Here is a 26,794-nt window from a genome sequence, read left to right on the forward strand (position 1 = left end):
GTATTCATCAGGATTGAATGGTTCGACGGTTCGTAGCGGATATCGGTTTTATCAGAGAAATTGATTAGATAAACTCAAACTACTCGGGGGGAAGGGGGGGGGAGGGGGGGGGGGGGGACCCACCCACCCCCTTCGCGGTACTAACTGCTTTTTTGGATAATAATTTAGACACCCACTCCCTTTTTGCCGGCTTTTGCGGTACTAACTGTTGAGAAATCACGGTACTAACTGTGTCTTGGTATATAAAATAAGATACCCACCCATAAATTGCTTTAAACAGCTCATTAAACATTGGGAAATGGGAAAATTATCCCCTCTATTTAGTAGGGGTTTTTTTCCAATGTAATCGAATTAGTTAAAAGTTACAAAAAAAAAGGAAAAATTAAAAAAAAAACCCAAAAAAAAACTCAACAAAACCTCAAAACCCATTCCCTAAATTGAAATTAGAGGTAAAATGGGTTTTTTTGGGGTTGGACACCCCCTTAGTACCATGTACTAACCGTTTTTTTGGGAAATGAGCAGCAGACCCACCACTTAGTACAAAAATACTAACTGTGTTTTGGAAGAAAATATGACCCACCACCCAACATCACGTACGGTACTAAGTGTATGATCTCCCCCCGCCTAAATAAAGAAAATTCAACAAATTAAAAAACATTTGACCTCCTAAAATCGTCCCCTCGCAGCTGCACCGCCGTATAATTAATTCTATTCGCTGAAAGCATTTAGCACTGTCCCACTGACTAAAACATGATGAAACTAACGCCAGGGCTCTATTTTTGAAATCATCTTTGTCATCCCAGATCGTTATAAACTATAGCTGTTCGTCTGGCCTCCTGAACAGATGTTGTAATTGCTGCATCATTAGGCTCTTTTTGCAGTAGAACTTTCACAAGTATATTTTACTGGAAATATAGACAGGGACCGTATTATAGTACAGCTGTTATTGCTGCATCATAAGGCTCTTTTTGCAGTGGAACTTTCACAAGTATATTTTATTGGAAATATAGACAGGGACCTTATTATAGTACAGCTGTTATTGCTGCATCATTCGGCTCTTTTTGCAGTGGAACTTTCACAAGTATATTTTATTGGAAATGTAGACAGGAACCGTATTATAGTACAGCTGTTATTGCTGCATCATTCGGCTCTTTTTGCAGTGGAACTTTCACAAGTATATTTTATTGGAAATATAGACAGGGACCGTATTATAGTACAGCTGTTATTGCTGCATCATTAGGCTCTTTTTGCAGTGGAACTTTCACAAGTATATTTTATTGGAAATATAGACAGGGACCGTATTATAGTACAGCTGTTATTGCTGCATCATTAGGCTCTTTTTGCAGTGGAACTTTCACAAGTATATTTTATTGGAAATATAGACAGGACCGTATTATAGTACAGCTGTTATTGCTGCATCATTAGGCTCTTTTTGCAGTAGAACTTTCACACGTATATTTTACTGGAAATATAGACAGGACCGTATTATAGTACAGCTGTTATTGCTGCATCATAAGGCTCTTTTTGCAGTAGAACTTTCACACGTATATTTTACTGGAAATATAGACAGGACCGTATTATAGTACAGCTGTTATTGCTGCATCATTCGGCTCTTTTTGCAGTGGAACTTTCACAAGTATATTTTATTGGAAATATAGACAGGGACCGTATTATAGTACAGCTGTTATTGCTGCATCATTAGGCTCTTTTTGCAGTGGAACTTTCACAAGTATATTTTATTGGAAATATAGACAGGACCGTATTATAGTACAGCTGTTATTGCTGCATCATTAGGCTCTTTTTGCAGTGGAACTTTCACAAGTATATTTTACTGGAAATATAGACAGGACCGTATTATAGTACAGCTGTTATTGCTGCATCATTCGGCTCTTTTTGCAGTGGAACTTTCACAAGTATATTTTATTGGAAATATAGACAGGGACCGTATTATAGTACAGCTGTTATTGCTGCATCATTAGGCTCTTTTTGCAGTGGAACTTTCACAAGTATATTTTATTGGAAATATAGACAGGACCGTATTATAGTACAGCTGTTATTGCTGCATCATTAGGCTCTTTTTGCAGTGGAACTTTCACAAGTATATTTTATTGGAAATATAGACAGGACCGTATTATAGTACAGCTGTTATTGCTGCATCATTCGGCTCTTTTTGCAGTGGAACTTTCACAAGTATATTTTATTGGAAATATAGACAGGGACCGTATTATAGTACAGCTGTTATTGCTGCATCATTAGGCTCTTTTTGCAGTGGAACTTTCACAAGTATATTTTATTGGAAATATAGACAGGACCGTATTATAGTACAGCTGTTATTGCTGCATCATTCGGCTCTTTTTGCAGTGGAACTTTCACAAGTATATTTTATTGGAAATATAGACAGGGACCGTATTATAGTACAGCTGTTATTGCTGCATCATTAGGCTCTTTTTGCAGTGGAACTTTCACAAGTATATTTTATTGGAAATATAGACAGGGACCGTATTATAGTACAGCTTTTATTGCTGCATCATTAGGCTCTTTTTGCAGTGGAACTTTCACAAGTATATTTTATTGGAAATATAGACAGGGACCGTATTATAGTACAGCTGTTATTGCTGCATCATTAGGCTCTTTTTGCAGTGGAACTTTCACAAGTATATTTTATTGGAAATATAGACAGGGACCTTATTATAGTACAGCTGTTATTGCTGCATCATTAGGCTCTTTTTGCAGTGGAACTTTCACAAGTATATTTTATTGGAAATATAGACGTGTATAATATACATTACAAATGGAAAAAGAAAAATTATTCATTGGCAAAGTGAAGGCCCTTACACCTGTTACGGAAGTCAAGGAATTCTTTGACACATACATCCCTGAAGAAAGCTTTGAGAAAAATGTTGCACTCCTGAAATCGGCAAAAATCAAAGCTGATACTCTCAAGTTAGCTTCTGAACTTCTCTCCAGTATGAATGCTGACTTCCCCCAACCTGCAAAGGAGATATCCGCGTCTAAGGCTACAACTAAAGAGGCTATCGCTAGAGATATCGTCCGATTCATCCATAGATGCCGGGAGATGACCTGTCTGAAGTGTAGCACTGATTATGTCCCATTTTCCTCTACCAACACCGGGAGTGTAGTCACGTGCCACTTTTGCCATACACCCAGTCATCTTGGGTGCTACACAGACTCGGAATTAGATCCCGAAGCCGGGGTAGTCTTTGTCTGTCCCCCCTGCTTAGGATCTCAAATCCCTCCAATACATGTTGCTCCTCCTCCAGAACCAGAACAGACAGCTGCCCCTAATTCTCCCGCAGCTGACCAACTTTCCTCTCAGTCTAACACGGAGGCGGTCCGTGAACCAGTGGTCGAACGCCACAAAAGTAATAAAACACTTCTATATGATCGCTCCAAGGCCGTGTGTCCCTTACTCCTCGAAGGGAACTGCCCCCACGGTATATCTGGGAAAGGCTGCGCCAACTACCATCCCCCATGGTGCTTCAAGTTCCAGAACAACGGCAGAGGTGGCGAACGGGGTTGCCACATTGCCGATGACAGATGCACATATTTCCACCCACAGCTGTGCCAGAACGCTGTGAAACAGGGTATCTGTCTTAACAAACCGTGCAAGAGGGTACATATCAGGGGTACCATCACCAACGAGAAAAACCTCAAGTACGCCAAGAGAGGACGCCAGACATCATCCTCATCCTCTTCCAAGCAAAACCGCCACCCTCCCAAATCTAACGAGAATAGAGAAAGATCCCAGACTAGGGACAACAGTGGATACAGTTCAGGTAGGAAAAGGACGGAGAGTAACTCCTCAACTTCATCCAACACTACCGGGGCGAACCGTAATCGGACAGTTAGCTTCAATGAAGCCCACGTTTCTGAACCCAGCCAGGATTTTCGGAATCACTACTCCTCGATGAAAGCGGACTTGACCAAAGACATTGCTGCAATGATCCAGTCTTCTCTCCGCGATCTCCTACGATCTCCACAGGTACTCCAGAACCTTCAGCACCAGGACCTGCTGTATCCCCCACAACCTTCAGCTTCCCTAAACCATCACCTCTCCTCCCAGCAGCGCCAGTATCACCCAACACCTCCTGTCCCAGACTACCTTCGATCAGGTCGCCACTCACGCCTGTGAAGAGTAATCTTCCGATCTCCAACGCATTCCTCCTTAACATTCAAGGAATGAATCCTGGCATCACCAACCAGCGATGGAAAGTGAAAGCCCTCCAAGAGTCTATCAGCTCCAACCCGATCCACACTCCTTTCTTCACCTTGACGGAAACCCACCTCAAGTCCTATCACTTAGATGCGGAGGTTCACATCCCAGGTTATACCTGCTACCGAGCGGATCGTACCAGTCGAGCTTGTGGTGGAGCCGCTACCTATCTCCATAACTCCATCACAGCAGAAGAAACAAAGTCCTTCTCAAACTCCTACTGTGAACTCGTCGCCATCTACAGTAAAGAAGCTAACATCGTGATAGCGGGCATTTACCGGCCCCCTTCAGCTCCTTTTGACAAGTTTGATGAATGCCTCTCTACCCTCCAACAGTTCATCAACGGAATTCAACGCACCCCTGTACTACACATTACAGGAGATTTCAACCTACCCTTCATCAACTGGACGAATTCTTCTATCGACACAGGATGCAGTATCTCCCTTTCAGACCGTCAATCAGCCCTAGCACTTCTGAACTTCAATGAAGAATGCCTGCTCCAACAAGAGGTCTTCGAGCCAACTCGCAAGAACAACATCTTAGATCTCGTTTTCTCAAACGACTCTGACTCGATCCATAGTATCTCTGTTACCAAGACAGAGTTATCAGATCATGACATTGTGAGCTGCACTCTCCTCAATCCTGAACTCCTCCTCCCCTCGCAGACTCAGGAACGGCCAGTCTTCACCCCCTCCTGCCTCCTTGATGACATTAACTTAAACTCTGCAGACTGGGATGCTATTAATGCAGAACTGCTAGAAGTAGACTGGGCTTCTATCACTGACCCAAGCAACGATCAGGATACAGCTTGGACATTGTTTGAAGACAAGGTAGCGTTCATATGCTCTAAGCACGCTCCCTCGCACAGCACTAACATCCAATTGTCCTCACAATCCTCCATTCCCAAGCCCAGAAGGGAACTTATTCGTAAGAAGCGCCGCCTTAATGCCAGGATCAATGCTATAAAGCATGGTGTTAGAACTCCACGGAACAGCACTAAACTCGATAACCTCAACAACGAACGTGCTAACATCGAAATTCTTATGAAGGAAGACATCAAACAAGAACGGCTCCGACAGGAAATTGCTGCGCTAGCTAAGATGAAGATCAACCCCAAGGCGTTTTATTCTTACGCTAAGAAATCGGCTAAGTTCAAGGCGCCTGTTGGACCTCTCGCCGATGATGCTAACAACCTGCAGTGCGATCCCACTGTTATGGGGAACATCCTCCAGAAGCAGTACCAGAAAGCCTTCAGTAACCCTGAAAACGTCAACCCCGATAACACCCCTGACGAAAAAGGGCATACAGAAGAACTCTCCGACATCACCTTCTCGGTTGACGACGTCCTTAGTGCTATCAAGGAAACAGGGAGGTTCTCCGCTCCAGGACCAGACAAGTTCCCTGCTCTCATCTTGCGGGAATGCAAGGACGCTCTAGCTCCCACTATAGCCAAGCTCTGGCAGCTATCTTTTGATACTTCGGACATCGCTGAGATGTTCCGCTCCCAGAGTATCATCCCTATCTTCAAGAAGGGGAGCAAGGCTGTAGCCGCTAACTACAGGCCGGTTTCACTGACTTCTCACCTCATCAAACTCTGTGAACGCATCATGCGCAACCAGATGGTCAGCTTCCTTGAACGCAACAACATGTTCAACCCTGATCAGCACGGTTTCCAAAAAGGCAAGAACTGCCTCACCCAGCTTCTCCATCACATCGAGGATATAATCTGCGATCTCAACCTCGACAAAAATGCTGACGTGCTCTACCTCGACTTCAGCAAAGCCTTTGATAAGGTTGACCACAAGATACTCCTCAAGAAGATTCAGGCCTTTGGTATCCGTGGTAAGCTCTACGACTGGATAGCCAGCTTTCTTACTGGCAGAAAGCAGCATGTTATCGTGGATGGGGTCATGTCCACGATCATCGACGTCATCAGTGGGGTTCCTCAGGGTACTGTCCTAGGTCCCCTTCTCTTCCTCATCTACATTGACGACATCTTCTCCGTAGTCAAGCACAGCAAGATCAAAGTGTTTGCAGATGACTCGAAGCTCCACAAAGACATATCTTCCCATATCGATCGCATCCTTCTCCAAGAAGATCTTCTCTCGGTTGTGAATTGGGCTGATGCTAACAACATGGAGCTTAACGAGGAAAAGTTCCAGCTTCTACAACACGGCAAACTACCGGACTTGAAGCAGCCCTACATCTTACCATCTGGAGAGACTCTTAAGGGCTCTGACCACGTGAAGGACCTGGGTGTCTATATCGACCCAGACCTCAACTGGCGCACTCACATAGCGATGAAGTCTGCCAAAGCCAGAAACATGGCTAGTTGGGTGCTACGCACCTTCATCTCCAGGGATGTAGCGACCATGATGCTCCTGTACAAGTCCTACGTACGATCTCATCTTGAATACTGCTGTCCTCTGTGGTCTCCTCACATGCAGTGCGAAATTATTAAACTCGAAGCAGTTCAACGATCCTTCACTGCTAAAATCCAGGGTCTTGGAAATCTCAACTACTGGGAACGCCTCCGTCGCCTGTCTATGTACTCCCTTCAAAGGCGGCGTGAGAGATACACTATAGACATCTTGCTCTATTTTGAAATCATCTTTGTCATCCCAGATCGTTATAAACTATAGCTGTTCGTCTGGCCTCCTGAACAGGTGCTGTACTTGTTCCATCATAAGGCTCTTTTTGCAGTAGAACTTTCACAAGTATATTTTACTGGAAATATAGACAGGGACCGTATTATAGTACAGCTGTTATTGCTGCATCATTAGGCTCTTTTTGCAGTAGAACTTTCACAAGTATATTTTATTGGAAATATAGACAGGGACCGTATTATAGTACAGCTGTTATTGCTGCATCATAAGGCTCTTTTTGCAGTGGAACTTTCACAAGTATATTTTATTGGAAATATAGACAGGGACCGTATTATAGTACAGCTGTTATTGCTGCATCATAAGGCTCTTTTTGCAGTGGAACTTTCACAAGTATATTTTATTGGAAATATAGACAGGGACCTTATTATAGTACAGCTGTTATTGCTGCATCATTCGGCTCTTTTTGCAGTGGAACTTTCACAAGTATATTTTATTGGAAATGTAGACAGGAACCGTATTATAGTACAGCTGTTATTGCTGCATCATTCGGCTCTTTTTGCAGTGGAACTTTCACAAGTATATTTTATTGGAAATATAGACAGGGACCGTATTATAGTACAGCTGTTATTGCTGCATCATTAGGCTCTTTTTGCAGTGGAACTTTCACAAGTATATTTTATTGGAAATATAGACAGGGACCGTATTATAGTACAGCTGTTATTGCTGCATCATTAGGCTCTTTTTGCAGTGGAACTTTCACAAGTATATTTTATTGGAAATATAGACAGGGACCGTATTATAGTACAGCTGTTATTGCTGCATCATTAGGCTCTTTTTGCAGTGGAACTTTCACAAGTATATTTTATTGGAAATATAGACAGGGACCTTATTATAGTACAGCTGTTATTGCTGCATCATTAGGCTCTTTTTGCAGTGGAACTTTCACAAGTATATTTTATTGGAAATATAGACAGGGACCGTATTATAGTACAGCTGTTATTGCTGCATCATTAGGCTCTTTTTGCAGTGGAACTTTCACAAGTATATTTTATTGGAAATATAGACAGGGACCTTATTATAGTACAGCTGTTATTGCTGCATCATTAGGCTCTTTTTGCAGTGGAACTTTCACAAGTATATTTTATTGGAAATATAGACAGGGACCGTATTATAGTACAGCTGTTATTGCTGCATCATTAGGCTCTTTTTGCAGTGGAACTTTCACAAGTATATTTTATTGGAAATATAGACAGGGACCGTATTATAGTACAGCTGTTATTGCTGCATCATTAGGCTCTTTTTGCAGTGGAACTTTCACGAGTATATTTTATTGGAAATATAGACAGGGACCTTATTATAGTACAGCTGTTATTGCTGCATCATTAGGCTCTTTTTGCAGTGGAACTTTCACAAGTATATTTTATTGGAAATATAGACAGGGACCGTATTATAGTACAGCTTTTTATGATAGACATCTGCTATCTAAACCAATTAATATAATATAGTAAAGATTGTATTATTTTATATTTATTGTAGACTTGTTATTATTCATTGGCGTTAGGCCAATTCTAATAGATGGTAGGCCAATAATTGGTCCTTACTGAAGGATTGCTTTGTCGAGATGATTCTGGATTTGTTTGTAGATGTTGTTCTATAAATCTTTATAATTGAGCTGCCTTACAGTTTTCTTTTACGAAGGTAATATTTTATCTTAAAGTGGTGGTACGATAATAATTACGAGGAATTTTAAAAAGTTTCGCTGTTTTAAAATCACAATCCCCACCACGTAGAGGGTATATAGAATGGAGGGCGACTTCGCGCTGACCTCGCCAGTGGCCAGTACAGTGAATAACAGCTGCTTGAACGAGGTTAATCTGTGTCATTTTAGAGTTATCAACGTGAGTTTCAAGTGGATTTTAATCTTAATGAAAATTAATTAGGAGATTTTAGAATCTAATCAAGGATAAGTTGAGCGTGATAAACGTATGCGAATGTCGGAGCCCTTTTCAGTAAACAGACCTATTATGAGTATTTTGGCTATGAATAAACTAGCGGTTTCCATTATAAATGGAAGTCCCAGCGAACAAAATCCTAATCTCTTCAGGGAGCGTTCCTTTTAGGAATCAGTGCAACAGGGTTCTTTCTCACTGGAACAGTGATCTTCATGCTTTTGTTCCAGCACATCAAGCTTCCAGGAAATAAGGTAAATTACACCTAGGATGCCTGGTTTGTACGACCGTCACTCTTGACAGGATAGTTGTTTGAGCGCAATAATTTAAATCGTGGAGGGCTATATTATGGATCGTTGATAGAAAATTTCTCAGATATTCCAGTCTTGCTTAAATATAATACGATTACAAATAGATTATTTACTCAGGAATAAAATCTCAAAAAAAATCAAACCTTTTTTGTAAGCGCAATGGCGAAATTTCAAATGTACATTGTACAGGGAGTATATATACTGAACGTGGCGATGAATGATGTCATGATGGCGATTATTGGTTGTATCCGAGGCAGTGTTTACTTAAAGAACTACCTGATCGATCAAAACGGAGAGAGCAATATGTTCTGCCACGTCTACGCCATACTTTCTGAACCTTTCAAGTAAGTGAACCTTTCAAGTAACTTATATAATTTTGTGAGATATCACTGAGGCCTGAGTGTAAGCTTATGGTTCAAACGAGAAAATAGAACAGTAACGTTTAATACAGTTTGAAATTTGTCAGGAATCTGTCCTAAAATTTGTACAAGTTCTGACAATTAGCTAAATATAAACCCTCAGATCGAGTCTATCACTGGTCCTAATTCCCTTAACAATTGACCGGTTTATCGCGATCTTCTTTCCAACCCGATACTCGAAATGGGTAACTTCTACCGTCACCTGGACTATGGTGCTCCTATCCTGGTGTCCGGGCGTAATTATCTGTTTCCTCGACCTTGGCAACTTCTTTACAGGAAATTTAGAGGTTTTTTCATACTTAACACTATTTTGTTTATATTTGAGTAGTGTAATTATCAGCCGCGTGGAATGCAACCATCAAACTCTAAACTGTTAATCAATATGCGCTTCTGTTCATGGTATTAAAAGGCATATTTATCCTCAGCTATACTACATGCCAACGGAACTGCGCTGTACCTTCAGCCTCAACAGACGAATCATCAATCAACACACCCAAAATATTCCTAGCAGCCCCAACAGCCTTCATCGGGATCCTCTACTTGCTCATGCTGTACAAGATCATACGAAACAATATCCCAGCAAGCAAAGTGTTCATCACCAGCACTGCTATAATCGCCACCTCGCTCGTCACTACTCTACCCGAACTAATCATTCATTTCGATAAGAATTGGACTGGTAAAGTCTCCTATGAGGTGTTTCATGTTCTGCTGGTTACTATGTATTATATTAACCCGGTCTGTAATCCTATTATATACCTGTGTAGCAATACTCTAGCTCAAGATCAGGTTATTAAGAGGAACGCATCAGTGAAGTGATAGAGTCTCTGTTTGTTCATGTAACACTTGAGAGGTATTGGAATAATCTCATTTGAATAGCTTATACCCATAGTCCTGGATAGTGCTGAATATCAGCAAGCAATTCATTTGGTATTTTGTGTGGTATCTGGGCTAATTGTCTGAGTCCCTACTGAAGCATTGACACCAGACTACATGTCATCGGATCTAATTAGCAGGTTATAATGAGATCACGTGACATGCAGCGTAGTAATCATAACTTCATAACTTCATAAGGGATCAAATGACACTCCTGGAAATTTGAGCCAGTGATACGAGACATGGGCGTCACATGCATGAAGAATGTAGGAATCAGCGGAATTGTTTAAATAGGGAAACTACCATCAGTTATCATTAATCATCTCCAGCCCAGCTCCACATCTCTAATCTACTTCTCTTTACATCATGACAGCCATAAAGACCCTGAAACAGTTCCGCAACAAGTTTAAAGTAACGAAACTCCTGGGAGAAGGAGGGTATGGCACAGTCTACCTTTGTGTTGAAATCTCTACCAGGGTCCTCCGAGCAGTTAAGAGGTTACCAAACGTGAAGGACACCTACACCTCGCTGTGCCCCCGGAGACAGAGACAAGTTCCTAACGAAATCCTGTTCCTAGAGTCCATCTCTCATCCTAGCATCGTTAAGCTGCTGGACGTGTATTTTGATGAAGATACCAACACTTGGTTCCTTGTTCAGGAGTATCATCCTGGATTTGAAGAACTGTTCTCGTACGTCAACAACAACGGCCCTATGACAACACGTGATAGCTCTAGCATTGTCAATCAGCTGATCCGAGTGGTTATGTATCTTCTCCACGACCGGATGATCGACCATCGTGATATAAAGGATGAGAACATCCTGTATAACCCTAAAACCAAGCAGATAAAACTGATCGACTTCGGCTCTGCAGCAAAGCTTTCCTCAGAACCCTATACATCGTTTAGGGGTACAGACGTCTACATTCCACCAGAGTACTACCTAAACCGAAAGTATTCAGCCCTTCCTGCAACTGTGTGGGCTATAGGGTGCATCAGCTTCATTCTACTTGAGGGAGAATGTCCTTTTGATAACCGAGAAGCAGTTAAGACTTTTACAAGTATGTCAGACTTCAAAGACCCAAAGTTTCTGAGACAGACGAAGAGAGTGAACTTTATAGAACAGTGCCTGAACCCGAGCGCTGATAAGAGGATTGATTTGTCAGATATCTCAGCTCATCCTTGGTTGCAGATTTGAGTAAATTATTATTGCAGTGTATTTTTAGAATTTCCATATTTGATGCTATTAATTTTATTTTATTAATTGATGAAATAGAGTCTAAATTAATTTGTTTTACAGTGCCAAACAAATTTACAATCCCAGTGAAACTGTCATTCACTTAAAAACTAGAAAAACAGTCAACCCCAATTCCTAACATAAATTCAACTACACAAAGTAAACATCCAATTAAAAAACAATAAATAACAATTCCCCAAACTTACCATCAGAGCTGCTGAACATTTCAACTTGAACAGGTTTTAAGAAGGAAGGTTTAGTGGTTTTAAATATTCTCCTTGGTGTTTGGTAGATGTACCACTCGTTCTTCTCGAAGTTGGCCACTGATTCCTGAAAGATAATGTTTTCAGTATTCAAAAGGTTTTATGGTGTGTTTGGGTGATACAATAACTGAGTTAACATGTGAGAACTGTATTATTTGACCGAAAAGAAAAATTCAATGTTTGACTGATAAAAAGAATTGCCGAAACTCACTGTGAGATAGAGTTTAGATTCGCTGAGTTTACTGAACTTGTGGGTAGACTCGTCATACTTATTATCGCAGATATACACATCCTTCTCCAGGAAGCAGAGTGGATGTCTTGTTGTAAAGTCCTTGATGGACAAGATGTCACATCTCCCTTCCACACTAAACAAGGATAGTATATTGTTAGTTTATTCTCGAGATGGAGGGAGATTGTTTACTTGTACCAGTTATCTGGAGGTGTGCTCATCAGTAGAAACTGAGTGATCCAGGAGTGTAGGAAGAGGGGGGGGCAGGGGGGGGGGGGGGGGCGGCGACCACCCCCCATAAAATCTGGAAAAGTGGCCAACATTTTGGCCTATCTTGTAACATTGTTGGTTACTCTTCTATGCCGTGTTCAGTATTTTCAATACCAGCATTTTTCAATGAACCAGAAATTTGTTAATTTATATTGCATATTCTGATATTAAACGGGTAGCTGATTTTGATAAAATAACATCGTGATCCGGCGTGATCAATTATTTTAATTAAGTACAACGGCTGCACCCCTGACTTTTTAACTTAACCTAAGAGAGGTATATATATTTAAAATTTTTTTGGTGTGTGAATTAAAGGTCTTCAAAACAAAACATATTACATGTCAGGATTCATCAGAAGTTCAGAAGCCTAGCGATTATAAAATTCAGATAACATTACTGATTACTCTTTTATGCCGTGGGAGTAAATTAGCAGGACACAGTTTGCCCCTTGTAGTCCAAATTTACATTACCCCATTATAGCTAGAATTCATTCCTTAAAACAAATTTTCCAAGAATTCTATTACTGAGAGACCTATTACTGAAAGCATATTTTTCAAAATTTGCATGACTTTTCTTTGACCCTTAATTAAATTGACACAACAAAATCTTTCTGGATTTATCATTTCACATTGCTAGATTTCAATTCTGAAGGTAAATTTCCTGTAATTTGTTTCGAGAGAATGCAATATGCATCCCCTTTTCGAACTACACTTATTTCGCAAGAGCTGCTTGCAGGCCCTAATATGCATTTAAGATCGTATTATTTTAATCGTTCTTGAAACTGTGTTTGAAAATGATCTCTACTGCCAAATTGTTCAGCTAGGCCTTTTACACGTTTTGCTGTTTTTGAAATTCAGGCTGTGGCCAAAGCGCGTGCTAAATCTGAAAAACTCTAAGATTTTGGCCCCCTCATGAAGAAAATCATTCCTACACCCCTGGAGTGATCAAATGTTTGTGGTTGAAAATTGTAAACTGATTTTTTGGGCCAGAGATACAGTCGTTACGTGTCTGTACGTGTCTGAGAGCGAAAAAGTATCCTTTAAACCTTAAGGATGGTATTATAGTATAGTAGTAGTATAGGTAGTATAGTAGATGGTATTATCATAGTAGGTGGACATATATATCCGTCACTTTTAGTTCACATACTTTATGCGGTGCATATTATATTGATTCCATGACTGGACTACAAGGTTATCTATTATCTAATCCATTTTTTTAATTTCTACGTTATGATTTTAAAAAAAATGGTCACCAGACTTACTTAACTGCATGACCTGAAACATGAAAAATGCCTAAAGATTATTGTGAGTATGAGTTCATAATGGTCACAGTTGCACTTATCAGTAGTTTTCTTGATACTTTGCAGTTTTTGAACGATAACGTTGACGTATCTTAGTTTCAAATGTCAACTTTCTCACGTATCGAATTAAAAGCCATCCAGATAAGGACAAAAAAGAGTACTCATGTGATATTCTGCTTGCCGTTAAAAGTCACGGTTACTCAATTTTCCTACGTTTTCTACGAAAGTTTTGATACTTGGGAGTTTTTCCATTAGGTTGAGATTTGCCTTCGGAAACCAAGCATTACATTTTATTTTCCTCGTTTATAGGTCAATCGTTTTTTAAATCATGTTAATCTTTATATTATTATATAATCTAACATTTATGAACTATTTCAACCGTGCAATGTACAGTTTATCAATAGAATAGGAACAACAATCTATTCTATTCTGTAGGTTTCCAAAACCAGCTAATAAAACCACATTCCAGAAAGATGAAACTCTTAGTATTCCTGTGTCTAGTTGGGGCTGTGCTGGGAAACCTTGCGTTTGAAGAATGGGCCAAAGAGCACAGTAAGGTGTACTCCTCGTACAGGGAGAGAATGTACCGTCAAGAGATCTGGGAATCCAACATGATCACCATCCTGTCACACAACGTACGACATGTCAAGGGAGAGACCACATACAACATGGCCATGAACGCATTCGGTGATATGACCTTCGAAGAGTTCCGCTCTCACAAGACCTGTTACGGAGGTAACCTCGGAAAAACCCCCAAGATCCACTACGGTGGTTCAACCTTCATGGCTCCCCTTAACTTCACCGCCCCTGCTGCTGTGGACTTCAGGAAGCTGGGATATGTCAATGCCATCAAGGATCAGGGACAATGTGGCAGTTGCTGGGCTTTCTCCACCACTGGCTCTCTTGAGGGGCAACTTTTCAGGAAGAACGGAAAACTTGTGTCTCTCAGCGAACAACAGCTTGTAGACTGCTCTGGAAAGTTCGGAAATGACGGCTGTGATGGAGGACTTATGGACTGGGCCTTCACCTACATCATGAGTGTAAAGGGTCTGGAAGCAGAGAAATCTTATGCCTACACTGCTGAGGATGGAGAATGCCAGTACAACGCCGCTAATGCAATTGGTGGCGCCACCGGTTTCATCGACATTCCTGAAGGAAGTGAAGATATGCTCACCATGGCTATCGCCGCCAACGGTCCCATCTCTGTTGCCATCGACGCCAGCCACAGCTCATTCCAGTTCTACAACAAGGGAGTGTACGATGAGCCTAACTGCAGTAGTACCGAGCTGGATCACGGAGTACTGGCTGTTGGGTACGGTACTGATAGTACCGGACAAGACTTCTACATCGTCAAGAACTCCTGGGGAACCAGCTGGGGTTTGGATGGGTACATCATGATGACCAGGAACAAGAAGAACCAGTGCGGTATTGCAAGCTCTGCATCTTTCCCCATGGTTTAGATTGTAAATCAATGAACACTCCGAAAGTTTAAAAACTGTTTTAAGGGAGGATTTTGCCAATTATTAGTTTGAGATAAATTTTAAGATTTAATTTTTTGTATTTTTGTTTTGTATTGTAAACATTTTTAAAACTCACAATTAAATTGTAAATAACGCGTATCCTTTAACAAAATTCTACCAAATTTTAAGTTTAAATTCAAAGACGTAAAATTCATGCACATAAAGCAAACCCTTCTATTATCATGATTATGGCATTGTTCTTTTGGCCGTGTGCACGATTTGACCACCTGATCCCACTTTCTCGAAAACTTACACTTAATGGCAGAAAAAAGCCAGAAATAACTGGAAGATGGAAGGAACATACCTGTTGATATGGTTCATGTCCGCTATGCTACTCATCAGACACTCGTTAGGATAAAAGGCCTTCGTGTCGTAGAACTTTGTGTCAGAAGGTCTGATGAACCAAGGACCGTAAACCCACACATGATTACTCTTATCCTGAACAAGTTAACAATTTGAACCTAATTGATTAATGTGGGAATGTTGGGTTATTGTGAAATAAACTTTTCTGCAGGGTTAAAGTTTAATGAAAGTTGAGTCAATACCTTGTGAATCTTATCGATTCTAGCAATGTAGGGGAGATCGTTTTCTGATTTAAGGTACACGAAGTCTCCCACTTTGAAGATGTCACCGTTATCCCTAACAAATTGGAGATAATATGTCTTGTGGTCGTTTGTTCCGTGTACTACTGTTTGTGTTGAATACCTGCGGAGATGTAGGGTTCAGACATATAAAATTCCGATCAAATAAATCAAATTAAAACTTAATCATACATAAGATCGTCACAAATATTCATAAAAATATCCTAATAATTTTTCCATTGGTCCCCCGTCCCGATAAAAAAGTTCCCTCGAACCAGATTTGAACTGGTGACCTAAGGATTACTAGGGTTGAAACCATTACAGTCCTCCGCTCTGCCAACTGAGCTACCAAGGGGATACAACGATTTGAGTTCACGATTAAAAATAAATTCATTGTCTGTGTTTGAACTTGTAAATCAGCTAGAGGTAGTGAATAAGTTGGCCGTAGTCATCTTGTCCCCTTCCCCGTTAATGTGCAATATGTTCCATGCATTAAAATGTCTTTTTTTCTAAACACATGAGTCGAACTCGAATTGAAGGGAATTTTGTTGTAGTTCTTACATATTACCTGATACATCTAAAATAATAATGCGCCAAATTATGTTATAAAATTCAAAATAATAATACCATACATACATCGATGATCGACTTACCTTGTATTTATATTGATAATACATTTGATAAAACCTATTAAATTAATTTAATTCGCGCGCGAAAGAGCAAATCATTTGCTGTCATGTTGTTTCATCTTAAGGATGCTATTCGGAGTTCGCGCATGGCGCGAATATGGCGCGAATTCAGAGACTACTAAACAACAACGCATTGAGCAACACAGAGCTAACATGCCATAATTAGACACAATTATTTTATACTTTTTAACCAAATATTAATCCATTAAACAAAACATCTGAAGGAAGTTCGAGAGTAAGGCAGTTTATAATATTATATCAAGCATTGGCTTATCGTCCGCCTAATGCATCCTTGTCAAGCTTTAAGGCACTCCTCAGTTTTTTCTCCGTATGTATCAGTAGTATTAATGACGACAGCTACGATATCATGATGACTGGAGACTTTAACTTACCCTCAATTGACTGGCAGACAAATTGTGTTCAATCTGGAGGCACGCAAGAAATTCAGCAGTCAGCACAGCATTTCTTAACTTTCATGTCTGATCATCTGCTGAGTCAGTACGTAATGTGTCCAACGAGAGGAAACAATGTTTTGGACCTGTTTATTACTAACAACAACCGAGTTGTTACAAATGTTGAATGCAAAACCACAACAATGTCAGACCATCACGTGGTAGATGTTATGCTAGCATATAATCCACTTGAACAGGAGAAATCAGCAGTGCCGAAGTTTGATGAAAACTCGTACAGATGCCTTGATTTTCTCCAAGCAGACTTCAGCTCGCTCAGAGACGAGATAGAAGACACTAACTGGTCTCAACTTCGTTCTTCATGCTCTTTTGAAGACTTCCCAGCCTTGTTTACTGAGACCCTCTTTCAGATATGCTCGTCTCATGTTCCCCGCAAGGCCAAACCTTCTGGGCGCCCAAAACATACCAATGCTTTGCGGCGTAAAAGGAACCGACTCCAGGCAAGGCTGAATGCCTTAGTCAACAATGGTGCACCTGACGATCACATCAGAAATGTTAGGAACAAGGTTGCACTCCTACAGTATGATATTCGATGTGCCCATACCAAGAGACTTGATGAAAAGGAATCCAGGGCAGTAGAAAAGATCAAAACAAATCCCAAGTTCTTTTTCAGTTATGCTAAGTCTCTGTCGAAGATCAAATCCAGTATTAACATGCTCTTTGATAGCAACCAGGAGATAACCACAGACCCCAAGAAAATGGCCGATCTGCTGCAGGAACAGTTCAGCTCTGTGTTTAGCGATCCGACCTCTCCTGATGTTAAGGATCCGGTTTTCTCCCCTCCCTCTATCCAGCACCCACAAGAACTAGAGGACTTTAGAATTAGTGACGAAGATATCATTTCAGCTATAAAAAGTATCTCTACAGATTCTGCTTGTGGACCGGACGGAATACCTACAACTCTCTTGAAAAACTGTGCTAAGGAGTTGTGTTCTCCTATACGTATTATTTGGGAGGAATCATTTGAAAACGGTACAGTGCCATCGTTCTACAAAGACACCTACATTACACCACTATTTAAAAAGGGTGACAGGGCCAGGGCAGTCAACTACAGACCAGTTGCTCTCACTTCGCACATCATCAAAGTGTATGAACGTATCCTCCGTGGTGTTATGGTTGACTTTATTGAGAAAAATCAGCTTCTCTGTAACAACCAGCACGGGTTCCGCTCAGGAAGAAGCTGCCTTACCCAGCTGTTAAGTCACGTAGACGATATAGTTCAAGGTCTTACTAGAAATGCAGACACTGACGCTATATATCTGGATTTTGCCAAAGCCTTTGATAAGGTCGATCATCGGTTACTGCTTCTGAAAATGAAGAGATTGGGGTTTCATGAGAAGGTGGTAAACTGGATCCGATCCTTCCTGACTGAAAGGAAGCAATGTGTTGTGTTAAATGGTGTATCATCGTTTGCTGCCGCAATCCTCAGTGGAGTTCCACAAGGCACCGTTCTTGGGCCACTGTTATTCATTCTGTTCATAAATGATATGAAGCTATGTGTTAAAGGGTCTGTCATCAGATTCTTTGCTGATGACACTAGGATTCTTAAGCATATCTACAGTTTGGCCGACAAAGATGTCCTGCAGGATGATCTCAACTCTGTTGTTAATTGGGCTAAGTGCAACAACATGGCCCTTCATGAGGATAAGTTCGAGCTTCTTGTTCACAAGCATTGTCCAAAGAATTCCTTGTTTGATCATCCATTCGCCATCCAAGCTCAAACATATGAAGTGTCTAACGGAAACATGCTGTACCCCACTCAAACGGTGAAAGATCTAGGAGTGACAGTTTCCGCTGATTTGTCCTGGACCCCACACGTCAACAGAATAGCTGAACGCGCAGGAAAAGTTGCTTCTTGGGTGCTAAGTGCGTTCAAAACGAGAGACAAAGCCACCATGATGACTCTGTACAAGTCTCTCGTTAGAAGCCATCTGGAGTATTGCTGTCCTCTGTGGAATTGCTCTAAGAACAAGGACATCCAACAGCTGGAAGGGATTCAGCGTACGTTTACATTGAAAATAGATGGCACCCAGCACCTCAACTACTGGCAGAGATTAAAGGCCCTAGATCTGATGTCATTGCAAAGAAGAAGAGAACGGTATTTAATCATCAACATGTGGAAAGTTCTGCATTGCAAGTGCCCTAATGATATTGGTATCCAGTTCTCGGTGACTCTCAGACATGGTCATAAAGCAGTTGTGCCCAGTATAGCTAAGTCCAGCAGTCAACGTAATCAAGCACTACATGACAACTCATTTGCAGTCACTGGACCTCGATTATGGAATGTAATCCCAACACATATGCACACCATCGAGGATCCTATGCAATTCAAAGCGGCTTTAACGAACTTTGTGAAGTCATTTCCAGACGAGCCTCCAGCTCCAGGATACAGCCGTCGGAATGGAAACTCCTTGCTTGATTGGAGTGGTGATAAAACAGTTTCTACACTGTCCGGGGGGTCGACATTTTCGATGGCCCGATAGAGGATTCTATGAAACCCTACAAAGTAACAAAGTAAGTAAGTAATATTTACCTCGATGAAGCAAGATGAGCAAATATGGAGGTGAAGGAATGTTTGCAATAGGTTGACTTGTTTGTACTGATGTCAGAGGTCATTTTTGTCCTGTAAAAATGACCAAATGTTAACATTAACCAGGGGAAAACCCATAATGCTGATATTTGAAGTTTGTAGTTACATTTTCGAGATGAAGTTGATAAAACATCTTGAATACACGATAAAAATAACAATGTGGTTTTTCGAACTCTAACTTTTTTAGTTCGAAGTTTTGAAAAGAAATCATGTTAACAAATATCAAAATGTAAGTAGAATGTCCTGGTCTATGAACCTGTAGTTGTAGCTGAGGTACCGGAACCGTTTGGAAACTTTGTTAGTCACGTACTTCACGTGTACAATGTCCTTCAGGTCTGTCTTAAAGAGTGTGTCTCCTGAACGCAGAAAAAAACAACAATAAGTGGATATATAGCTGATCTCTGTAATGGGTTTATAAACTGGTAATAGGTATGAGGTTCGTCGATATGCGAACAAAACCCCTGACCCTCTTAAAAAGTGAGCAACTTCAACTTACCTTCTTCAAAGTAAACAGTACCAGCGAGCCAGCAAGGACTGTTAACAGAGTTAATGTGGAGGATCATTTTGTCCAGGTCCGAGTAGGAAACTCTGACCTTATCCCCCACCATGTAGCTCGTGTTTTGGAATGTAAGACAGGTGATCGGGGCATGAGGGATCTGTACGGCTAGCCTGGGTCACGTGGTCAAGTATTAGTTTGATGGGGAAGAATGAGGTTAAATTGGAGTGTGTCTGGAAGGTGGGTTTAAGTTGAAGGAGTTTAAAAGAGGATTGTAAAGCTTTGGACTACTCAGATAACGGAATGATTATGAGCAATTAATTAATTAATTAAATGGGCTGCACTACCCTTCAGGGCACTATGGTCACTGGTAAGCTGAAGAGATATTAAATCATAAAGTTACGTACCTGTCTTGGAAATGTTCCAGAAATTTCTCCATGGTAAGATCAAAACATGCTGACTTGATCGAGACGACCTTGTCCCTTATCTGCAAGTAGCGGTGTAGGATGTTCAGTAGTTTTGTTCCTGCCTCTTTGAACTGAAGTTATTGACTTTAATATGTAGTACTAGGTAAGGTGATATAAGTGAATATGGTCAGAACTACGCTAACATCTCCAGCTGGTCGTCAAAATAACATCTTTCGGTAAAATTTCTCAATTTAAAAAGATGATGATAATGGTTCTATTCTTCGCTAACCAGTCACGCCTGTATCAAACAACAGAAACACAGAGATAAAATACACAAAGTGATGTTAATTTGATGATTTGCTTTTATCAAATTTCTTAACAAAACACAAAATAGAATGAAAATGGCTGAATCCTACGCTTAAATCTTTAGCTAGTCGTCAAAATGACACTTTTTGGTAAAATTTCTTCATTTTTAAAAAGGATGAAATAGCTGACTTTTTCGATAAACACCTGTATCAAACAATAAAAAAAACAGATGCACAGAATGATGTTACAAGATTTGATCTGTTCTTTTGTTTTTCAGTTGAACTATATAAATTGAAACGATCAAAATTACTGATAACTGGTTTTAGCCTCGTACAATCTTAGCTTTCAAATGATTTGTTCAGTAGTCTTACCACTCCTCCTAGTAGGACTTATTCCACCAAGCCTAGCAACATGCTCCAACAGTTTTACCACTGGTTTAAAGTTCGGTGAAACAGCTAAGGATTATGTGCTCTTTGAACCCTGAGCCCCTACAGGGCAAGTTCACCATCTGTGGATGGGTTAAGAAGTTGCGTCCTTCGTCCACTTCATCCTATACAAGAAAGCAAATGGTGGGTTGCATATTATGGCTCAACCGACAGCCAGTCATATCCTCATGATGAGATAAAGATAGATGAAACAGGATACACCCATATCTTCAACGCAAGATTTGATACGAGGAGTACAATAAACGTATTACGTACCTCTGAAAGGAGAATGGAAATATTTCTGTGCCTTTTTGTCCCTGTCCTCTAGGGCAGCCATGTTCTACTTCTAGGGTGAATTGATGGACACTACGAAAACTTCATAATATCATAAAATACTACCAATTGGTGGCTCCATGGTTCTTGGAAACGAATTTGATACTCTTGGAAGAGACATCGCTGATGCTGATCTCACTGCATTCGGCGGTGAACTAGTTAAAGTAAAGAACTGACGCAAATAAAGGAAATGAACGATGGAGGAATTTGCTCCAAAGTTGAATAGGAATATGGCCGATACGAACAAGGTATCTGAAATGGAGTGACTTTCTTCGTAAAAAGAGATCGAGAAACGTTATGTGTCGATGATTCGAGAAGATGGGGCATCTTGGGTAAGTTTATCATTCACTTCAATCAATTACAGCAATTTTCGAGAATTTCAAACAAACAATTCCTGGATATGTTCACTATTCATTGTTCCATGGCAGTAATCGAAAAGTGGCAGATGGCGATGGTCACCACAATTTAGTATATTTAACATTGTTTTACAATTCAGAATGCTATTCCTGGCCCTGGCCGGTGCACTATACGTAGAAGCAAATTTTAAACTTAGCTTACGTTTCAGATGACTTTATCGGAGCGACAATTACATAGAGACTTATCAAACATCTGCAGTTTTATCACAAAGAGGATTAAATAAGTTAAAAGCGTTCGACTTTTTTTATACGAAACTGAACTCTGTGAAAATAGACGTTGTTTCTAGAATGAAATTAGTATTTAATTTTACCCTCTTAGAATTAGATAACTACACCACGACTTAATATTTACATTGTTAGCCAATATTAAAGGTAGCTATTTAAACAAACTCGCACCCGTGGAATATTGTTTCTTTTGGGTCAGCACAGCTCAGGCACACAACTAGAACAGTACTAAAATACCACTAAAATGTATCCCGATATAGTATATAATAGAGTTACGATGATTAATTAATTAATTGATTACCTGGTTACAGTTCATGTGAGACACAATGATGTGAAGCAGCTCGTCCTGGAATCTGTCAAACCGCGTGTAGTATCCACAAAGAACATTCTCACGCAACTGACTGATATAGTTAATCAGTTAATGAGTTAATTAGTTAATTGTTTGATTATATGTAATCAGTTAATTAGAAGGTGGAGATACAATTTGTGTACGATTTCTGAAAGTTATTCAAACGCAAATTATTTTAAAATTTCTATTTGTGTAATTCAAATAAATGACCTTCACAAATAAGATAACCTTCTCATGTTTTAAACAAACTTTTAGATAAGACCTACCTAAAGGACATATTGACGAACTTTGAGTTTCCATCCGACCTTGTCAACTCCTCAATGTCAGTGTTTTTACCCAAATTATCCACAATCTGCAACATGACCCGGTTAACCAGAACTATAGTCTCGGAAGTGTCCTCAGTGGTCAGCTGGGATAGCAGCAGTTTCTGTAGCTTCAGTGCTCGCTCGTGGAGCTCCGATTTCTCTTCGTTGTAATATCTGTGTGACAGAGAGACTATATATATTAATTAGTACTATTTATTAATTATACTATTTATTAATTAGTACTATTTGTTAATTAGTAATACTTTAAATTAAAAACACAAATATCACCAATTTCCCTAGACTATCAGTTTCAAAATACTAAGATATAAAATGAATATTTATATCAACATATTTTGACATTAAAGAAAATGGATGACACCTTACCTTGCATTTTGCACGATGAGAAGACATGAACTGACCAGAGACTCCACGCTGTTGATAGAATCAGCCTCCAAACCCTGCTCAATCACATCCAGACTCATTGGGTACTTGATAACAGAGTGGTATGACTTACTCGACGGTATGGAGAAGAAATCATCAAACGCTATAATCCCTGACGAGTCCTTGTGATTTTTTAATATATTCAATATTTTTTTGGCTTTGGCTTTACCCACGATTACCTTTTTAGGCGTTGGTTTCATCTCGACGGTCCCTTCTATGACTTCTGCTTTGATCTCAGCTAATTTCTTGTGTCCTGATTTCGGTGTCTTGGACATTTGAGGCGTCCCTTTTGGAGTCTTTGACTTTGGTGTCCGTTGAGACGCTGCCTTAGGCGTTTTCATTTGTTCAGTTTCCATCTTAATCATTAATTCTGCTGCAGTGACAGCTGCAGTTCCTGCTTTCGGTGTCACCGGCTCTTGGATAATGGTGTTCGGTTTCTTAAGTCGATCTAAAAGCGGGGTCTGAAGGGTTCTCCAGACGTCGTTATAATCAACCAGCACGATATCCTCGGACAACACGTCCAGACAAGGCACATTTAGTCTTAGTTCTTTCTTCTGTTTGGTAATTCTCGTGACATTGGTGTTGTGCGTCAGAATAGAACTGTAGGGAGTGTGGCGAAACAGTGTCATCAGTTCTTCTTGTATGAAGTATTTCTTTCCTTCGTAGAAATAAGTCGGCATGCATTTAAATAACTTCTTGCTATCAGCGTCTGCTTTAACTAGTCTAAGCAAAACATCCTCGATTGTTGAGTATTCCGGGCACAGCTGATCAATTCTTGACAACATGCCACAAACAACTTTTAACAAAACATTTCGGCAATCTTCAGTGGTTTCGAGGACGTCTTCGAAGTCAACGATGCTGTCAATTCTGTTGTGGAAAGAGGAGTAAATGCGGACCATTTCGTGTTGAATCTCACTGCCTTTGTCTTTAAGATCATTGAAACACGTGAAAACGAGATACTCGATACTACTACTCTCTTCGGCATGGGTGACCACAGAACTTAGAACTGAGGCCCATTTTAACGGTGACTTCTGAACAACTTTATCTGATTTCTCTTTCTTGACAGCCGGAGAAGAAGTCTCAGCGTCTTTGGAGGGGACTTTCTTTCTGGATATAACCCCCGCTTTCCTCTTTTCTCCCACCTTCGAAGTGGAAGTTGTTGGTTTGTTTTCTGGAATTGTCTCGCTTTCTTCCTTGATATATGCTTGTGCCAAAGAGTTAACAAAATCTTTCAGATTGACCGCATCTTTACTGATAACACTTGATTTAGTGTTGAAATGAATTGCGTTATCACACATGGTTGTGATGTCCTCTGTCAGATTCATGATATTTTCGTATTTACAAGCGATTATTTTGCTTCTGATGCCAGCCAGCGAGACTGGATTCTTGATTTCTTCGTAGTACAAAGGCAGGACATCCTCGTCAATTAGTCTGAGGAATGCTGAGGTGATGGGTCGTCCACTCTTGTTACATCTCGACACTGCCTGAACAGATGTTTCCATTTTAGCGTAAATAATCAAAAATTAAAACAATTAAAAATAACGGTTTAAATTAAAAGTGTTCGACACGTGACTACGTTACTATGTAGGTAAAGATTATTAAGTTACACACTTTTACGTAATAACCTCCAAGTACACTTACTCACCTGACAAAACATGTTCCAAAAGTCCACAAACATATCCTTATTAAACTTAGTCTTCTTTCCATCTGGCCTGTAATCAATAAACTCATACTGGGGGTTAATGGCTGTTCTCAAACTCTTATCCGCCATCTTGGTGGACGTCATGTGCTTCTTGATGGAGGTCACGATCTCCAGGCTCATGTCGTGAAACTCGGTGTGGGGTTCGTTGTAGGTTTTGGCGTTTACACACATAATGAGGAGGTCTGTGTAGCAGTGGTAAAGGGACGTGTAGAGTCCTTTTGTGATGGATTCCTTTATCATTGATAGACTTATTGGGAGCTGTATTATCTGAAGAAACGATGTAAGGTGAGAGTGCAAATTATACGCGTAGGTGACGTTAAATCGACAATTATTATTAATGAAATTGTAAAATTGTTGTGGATATATGGGGTGACCGATCACAATAAACATTTTAAAACAAATAACATATTTCGAGTGAGAAGTAATGATAATCTAATTAGCATAAGTTCACTAACATCGTAGTAATCAGGAAGGATGTTTCTGTCAGGTAGATGTGTGAATGCCTTCTGAACTCCGGCTCTTACATTAGCAGCTTTTAAGAGTGCTGTACACAAGCTCTGCACTCTGAAATTAGAAAAACCAACATTAGATTTGTAGATAAATACACTCTACTCACTGTATCTAAATGCAATTAAATTTTTAAATTTTTCCAACTGGTCAGTAGACTCAGAAATTTCCTAAAAACAAAAGCAAAGCAAGCCGAAAGGGAAAACCAAATCCACCCTGATTCAGCTACCCTAATTGGCCATTATAACTAATCATTACATCAGCAAAAAGGCATCAGACTAAAAATTGTTTCAAGAATGGAACTAGAATCTAGCTAGATTATTACCTGCTGCAATTAGCATCGAAGTCAAAGTTGGTCATACTCATAGCTTCCATTTTGTTTGGAGTTAGCTTCAACTTTATTTTTATCTTTTCAGCTTTAGCCGGTGTCTTCTCAACGGATTTTACCGGAGTTTTGGACAATTTCTTTTTCTTGGGAGAACGATGCGATTTCTCCTGCTGGGAAGTCAGTGGTTAATTACCGTTAATGTAGTCAAGAAAATTAATTAATAAATAAAATATCGGAGCATATTTACAAAACTAAAGAACTGTTAAAACTGATCTAGCAACAATCATTATGTTGACCACACAAACCTTGATGACTTTCTTCTTCTTTTTGAAGTGAGCAGAGTCAGAAGCTGATGTATCTGATTCATTGCCCGAGTTGTAGTAGTCCATACTGATCAAAGAGTTGAGCTCCTCAGCAAATTTCTGAGAGGTTTTAAATAAATGTAGTATCAGAATGAATTGTTAACACTTAATATAAAGATGGCAAACCTACTAACGAATGCCAACCTAATCATATAACATTACATTGCCCTTTTACTTAAGCCTGGGTAAGCCTGGAAGTCACTTGGATACTTTTAAACTGTATCAAATGGAAAATAAGTGTTTTAATAATAATATTCTGTACCTGTTCAACATCTTCCACACCAGCAGGTCTGTTGTCCAGCCTCTTTAGGTTTGAGAATACAATCTTAACATCTGTCAAAAAACTGTCAAAGGCAACATATCCAAGATTCTTCACTTTCTTTATTATGTGACCAAATGCCTGAAGGATTAGAATAAAAGTATGTCAGACTACTTTTAAACAACAATCCATACATATGCCCACGTTTTCTTGAAATAGAAACAGTATGGAGACAAATCTTGGATATTTTACAGAACTCAATGAAAATATATATATTAAATACCTTGTAAACAGACCGTGTCTTTGTTAAACACTCATGATCTGTAAGAACTTTCGTCAGTTTCTGACAAAGCGCATTCAGCTCGTATTCACAATCATCAGACATAAGTTCCTCTG

The 26,794-nt window shown here is 40.0% G+C and overlaps 3 protein-coding genes and 1 non-coding gene across 9 annotated transcripts in view; 2 read left to right on the forward strand and 2 right to left on the reverse strand.

The window, feature by feature from the left end:
* The window catches only part of LOC134818940 (uncharacterized), a 46,474-nt gene extending 19,680 nt beyond the window's left edge, over positions 1-26,794 (reverse strand). For 4 of the 6 annotated variants that reach the window (XM_063828669.1, XM_063828671.1, XM_063828672.1 and 1 more), the window contains exons 1-17: positions 26,682-26,794; positions 26,402-26,539; positions 26,083-26,199; positions 25,775-25,947; positions 25,398-25,506; positions 24,886-25,209; positions 23,184-24,724; positions 22,761-22,973; positions 22,447-22,546; positions 20,441-20,571; positions 20,034-20,206; positions 19,794-19,893; positions 19,481-19,570; positions 15,753-15,912; positions 15,512-15,645; positions 12,100-12,253; positions 11,832-11,955 (exon numbers count right to left, since the gene is read on the reverse strand). In XM_063828669.1, the coding sequence (XP_063684739.1) occupies positions 11,832-11,955; positions 12,100-12,253; positions 15,512-15,645; positions 15,753-15,912; positions 19,481-19,570; positions 19,794-19,893; positions 20,034-20,206; positions 20,441-20,571; positions 22,447-22,546; positions 22,761-22,973; positions 23,184-24,724; positions 24,886-25,209; positions 25,398-25,506; positions 25,775-25,947; positions 26,083-26,199; positions 26,402-26,539; positions 26,682-26,783 (3,883 nt within the window). In that variant the 5' untranslated portion in view covers positions 26,784-26,794. The remainder of the gene's footprint in view (positions 1-11,831; positions 11,956-12,099; positions 12,254-15,511; positions 15,646-15,752; positions 15,913-19,480; positions 19,571-19,793; positions 19,894-20,033; positions 20,207-20,440; positions 20,572-22,446; positions 22,547-22,760; positions 22,974-23,183; positions 24,725-24,885; positions 25,210-25,397; positions 25,507-25,774; positions 25,948-26,082; positions 26,200-26,401; positions 26,540-26,681) is intronic. The other 2 variants (XM_063828670.1, XM_063828673.1) reach the window with 1 other exon arrangement.
* LOC134817992 (serine/threonine-protein kinase pim-2-like) lies at positions 10,590-11,586 on the forward strand. The gene has a single exon (XM_063827395.1). The coding sequence runs from the start codon at positions 10,759-10,761 to the stop codon at positions 11,584-11,586; it is 828 nt and encodes a 275-aa protein (XP_063683465.1). The 5' UTR covers positions 10,590-10,758.
* On the forward strand, positions 14,146-15,300 carry LOC134818944 (procathepsin L-like). The gene has a single exon (XM_063828679.1). It carries the CDS (start codon positions 14,161-14,163, stop codon positions 15,145-15,147), a length of 987 nt encoding a protein of 328 aa, XP_063684749.1. The 5' UTR covers positions 14,146-14,160; the 3' UTR covers positions 15,148-15,300.
* On the reverse strand, positions 16,054-16,143 carry Trnay-gua (transfer RNA tyrosine (anticodon GUA)). Its single transcript is given in 2 exon segments — positions 16,054-16,089; positions 16,107-16,143. It is a non-coding gene; the product is annotated as a tRNA-Tyr (tRNA).

This window comes from Bolinopsis microptera, chromosome 7, assembly GCF_026151205.1.
Source record: "Bolinopsis microptera isolate Bmic1 chromosome 7, MBARI_Bmic_1.0, whole genome shotgun sequence".
NCBI lineage: Eukaryota > Metazoa > Ctenophora > Tentaculata > Lobata > Bolinopsidae > Bolinopsis > Bolinopsis microptera.